This window comes from Parambassis ranga, chromosome 12, assembly GCF_900634625.1.
Source record: "Parambassis ranga chromosome 12, fParRan2.1, whole genome shotgun sequence".
NCBI classification, from domain to species: Eukaryota; Metazoa; Chordata; class Actinopteri; family Ambassidae; genus Parambassis; species Parambassis ranga.
The window spans coordinates 4,065,414-4,069,437 of NC_041032.1; the positions used below are offsets into that span (position 1 = coordinate 4,065,414).

Here is a 4,024-nt window from a genome sequence, read left to right on the forward strand (position 1 = left end):
TCAAACTGCCTCCCCTGTAACGCCCAGAGACAGCTGTAAGACCTTTGCTGATCTGTGACTGGAGGGCTTCTGTGGTATTGGAGTCTGACTTGCTGAGAAGCACCAAGACTTCAGCAGACTCTTTCTCTGAGACTGATTTGGACCACTGACAGATGATGAAGAGTTTGACAGGCCCCTACAGCAAGCCCATGATGAGACACGGTTTTCGACTGAGGGAACAGATGCGCTAGAGGCGAGGCCTGGACTGGAGGAGTGGCTGGTGATATGTGGTTGTGGTTTGGTTACCCCGGATCTCAGGCAACGGCCACGCAGCACATTGTGAAAAGCTTTCTTGAACTCCCGGCTGAAGCATGGGTAGATGATAGGGTTAATGCAGCTGTTGAGATAACCCAGCCAGAAGGTTATCTTAAAGACAGTTTCAGGGGGCTTACAGGATGGGAAGATGGATCCTAAAAAAGACACATGAAGAGACACAAAAAAATCACTAAAAATGCATCAATAGAGCAGGAGAAAGCACATTCTAGTGTAACCCTGGGGTCTCTGGCTGGTTGGCTGTGCTGTGGTAGACCTTTATGGTGAGGTGCTCAATAGGGATCCACTATGCTGCTTGTACATTAAATCGTGTTCTTTCAGTCCTTATCCAGATATGATGACGAAAGTAAGGATGGAAACTGAGAGGCTGTGGTCAGCCTTAGCATTTAGGGCTGAGAAAAGAAACGTATGCAGAACTGTCAATTGGCATCAAGACAATGTTTGTTGATGTCTATATTGAAATGTCCAGCTAATTCTGTATTTAGGAGTTCCCTTTTGGTAACAACTGAATGGGGGTGAAGTTTAATACAACTCACTTTAAGTAAAAATAGATGCCCACTCACACGCCCCCCCCTTTTGCCTGTATGTAGATTAACCAAGCGTTTAGGTGTATTATGAGGCAGAGAACACAGTGGAGGTTGGAGCCTCCCATAGGGACTCAAAAATAGCTCTTCAAATGAGCCAAGCACCTCCATTGCTGAAGAAGCTTCACCCAAGTCAGTCTCCACCTGGGACCAGTTTGTTTCCAGTAACGGTCCCATTACTGGTTTTAAACACCCACACACAGCTCTGATTTTCTTATAAAAGCCATACTCCATAGCCCCTATTATATATGCTGTATGGTGTTGCCTTGAGTTTAACAAGCTGGGCTGTTGACACACAGTATTTGGAAAGATGGCTAACCAACAAGTGCTCCAGCACAATACTGCCTTTTCATCTGAGGTAATTCAGTAAATAAATAAGAGAATCTCTCCGGGAGACTCAGACTATCATTGCCTTGTAGCTTGAATGAGCACTGAGCTGTGAGCTGTGAAGGTCTGTTTCAATTGAAATGCATAACTAACCTCCCATGACTGGCTGCCTTTGGAGGCAACAGGGTGGCTGAGGATACCTCCTGGCATTACAGCCCATTAAACCCTATGCTTGTTATCTATAATAGCTTTCATAGGAGGCGGCAATAGTTGGCCTTATTTCATCTTGTCTCGCAGTAGAAGCCCATTCTGCTATAATGTGCTGTTTTATTTGCTTGCTATATAATTGAATTTCTCCAATGTCCCATCAGTGAAACTTGGGCAGTAGAGTCAAGCACAGCAGGGGAAGGAGAAAAGTCTGCAAAACATTTGATGAGGAAACATTATAACAGTGACTCAGGCTTTGTGTCCTAATGGTTGCTTTGTGGCTGATGCACAACATTTTGTACAGACCTGTGTTGATCTTAGAAGCTACACAGGACTGACATTCACGCTTCTGAATGAATGTCAAAGAAATTTGCTTTCAACATGAGTCATGTATGACAGTACCGTGAGGAAAAGTGATGGTGGCTCAGACTGCACCTATTACATCAATTATCAGTAATGGTGAGAAATTACCAGATCCATATTTTTTGGATTTGATCATTTTCCATCCACCTTTTTGTGGCTGGTACTGTTTCCTGCACCAAGACACTTTGTCAGCTCTGCTTTGACTTTATTAGAATTTTCATAGAGTGCTTGTCCCTGTATTTCTTGTGTGTATACTTTTTATTTACAGTATTTGGACAGTGTTGCAAACTGAAATATTACTTTTTTTGTGTCTGCTGATGTAGTGTAACCCCTTGAAATCGTAATTAAATACCGTATTTATTTATGTGCAGTACCAGTGCTGAACATAAAACTGTTCCTCCAAGTTTTTTGTTTTTCAAATTTTCAAATTAATAGATTTGTGTAAATTTTAACTTTTGACAAACAGCTGTGCTCTGCTTAAATGTGGCAGTAAACCATCACATTATAACCTAAAATAAAGGCAGCTAAACTGATGTTTTTGTATCCACTTAACTCCTGGAAACCCTAATAATGTCCACAGAGATAATCATGCAAAGTAAGTTCCTTTTTGTTTTACCTTCATCATAACAAATGTAACTCTGTATAAAAAGACCAGAGATGGCAGCTTCCAGGCATGACCAGCCTTTTGTTTACCTTTGGATTAAGCTTACAATATGGCTGATCATGAATGTAAACAAAGACAAAAATGAGCCTTTAATAAGACACCAGTTTGTGGTATCAACTGCATGCAGTAATAATCTCACCATCTGTGACCTGGGAGGTAGCTTTCAGACTAATATTAAAAATGCACACTGGTCCACTCCAGCAATCACTGATCTCAGTCAAACCATAAAAAAACTATTTCAATATATTTCATCTCATTTTTCACTTGCTGTTAGGCATTTAATTACAACTGGTTAAGGTTAGGTAGTAAGAAACAGGGTAAGGCTTCAGGTTATTGTTACATTAGCTGTCACAAAGATGATTTACATCACACTGTGCAGAGAAGGTTAGGAGGTACCTACCGATGGGTAAAACCAGAAAAAAAGGCAGCCAGCAAAGAATGAAGCAACCGACAACAATGGCAAGAGTCTTGGCTGCCTTCTCTTCCCTTGAGATCTTGAGCAGCTTCGGCAGGGGGAAGGAACGTTTGTGCATTGCAGTCCCTTCGTCGCCCTCCTGTTTCTCCGTCTGAGCAGCATTCCCTCTGTGTATCCTCAGCTGCACCCCCTCCATCTGCACGTCTTCCCCCTTTTGGCCCTGTCTGAGGGTTTTGGTCTCTCTTTTTGCCACAGTATATACACGACAATACATAGCCAGGATGATGGCCAGTGGAATATAAAAGGATCCTAAGGCGGAGAATAAGGCGTAGCCGGGCTCTTCTGTGATTCTGCACACCGTCTCATCTTCTGGGTCGGGCTCTTTCCAGCCGAACAGAGGTCCCACAGATATAGCTGCTGAGAGTCCCCAGAGAGCAGCCACTGCTGTCAGGCCTCGCCGCCCAGTAGCTATGGCAGGGTAACGCAGAGGGTAGCTGACAGCCAGGTAGCGGTCAATAGAGATCACACACAAGCTGAGGATGGAGGCAGTGCAGCAGAGGACGTCCAAGGCAGCCCAGACACTGCAGAAAGACCGGCCAAACACCCACCTGCCAAGAGCCTCTGAGGTGGCAGAGAAGGGCAGGACAGCCGAGCTGAGGAGCAGGTCGGCTGCTGCCAAGTTTGCGATAAAGTAATGTGTCACAGAGCGCCAGTGGTGGTGGAACAATACGGACAGGATGACCAGGATGTTACCGAGGACCCCAAACACCACGAACAACACCAGCACCACCCCCAAAACCACAGCCTTGGCCACATCCACCTCCGGATGGTGAGAGGAGTTGCAGTTGGGACAACGATCTGCTGCAGAGAAAACACTCATGTTCTCAGCGGGAAACATTGTAAGCAGTTGGGTGCATCAAGTGTCTGTTAGGTTGACGCCTCATCTGGTCTTAAATTACCACACGGCTTCACCCCCTGTGCTCCGAGTGCAGAAGATAAAAGCTTTTCCTGCTGCATAAACTGCTCTTCCAGTCAATTTGCAGATGCAGTGGCTCTTGCCAACAATGCTGATCACATGGTTCCTTGGCAGAAAGTCATGTTTCGGAGGAGTAACACGGTCACTGTTTGTCACACAGTCCAGACAGAAAAGAC

At 44.8% G+C, this 4,024-nt stretch overlaps 1 protein-coding gene across 1 annotated transcript; it reads right to left on the bottom strand.

Annotated features, from left to right (window-relative positions):
• adra1ab (adrenoceptor alpha 1Ab) lies at positions 1-3,770 on the bottom strand. The gene is made up of 2 exons (XM_028418224.1): positions 2,858-3,770; positions 1-449 (listed from the first exon to the last, which is right to left on the bottom strand). Exons 1-2 carry the CDS (start codon positions 3,768-3,770, stop codon positions 1-3), a joined length of 1,362 nt encoding a protein of 453 aa, XP_028274025.1.
• Between the last annotated feature and the right edge of the window lie 254 nt (positions 3,771-4,024).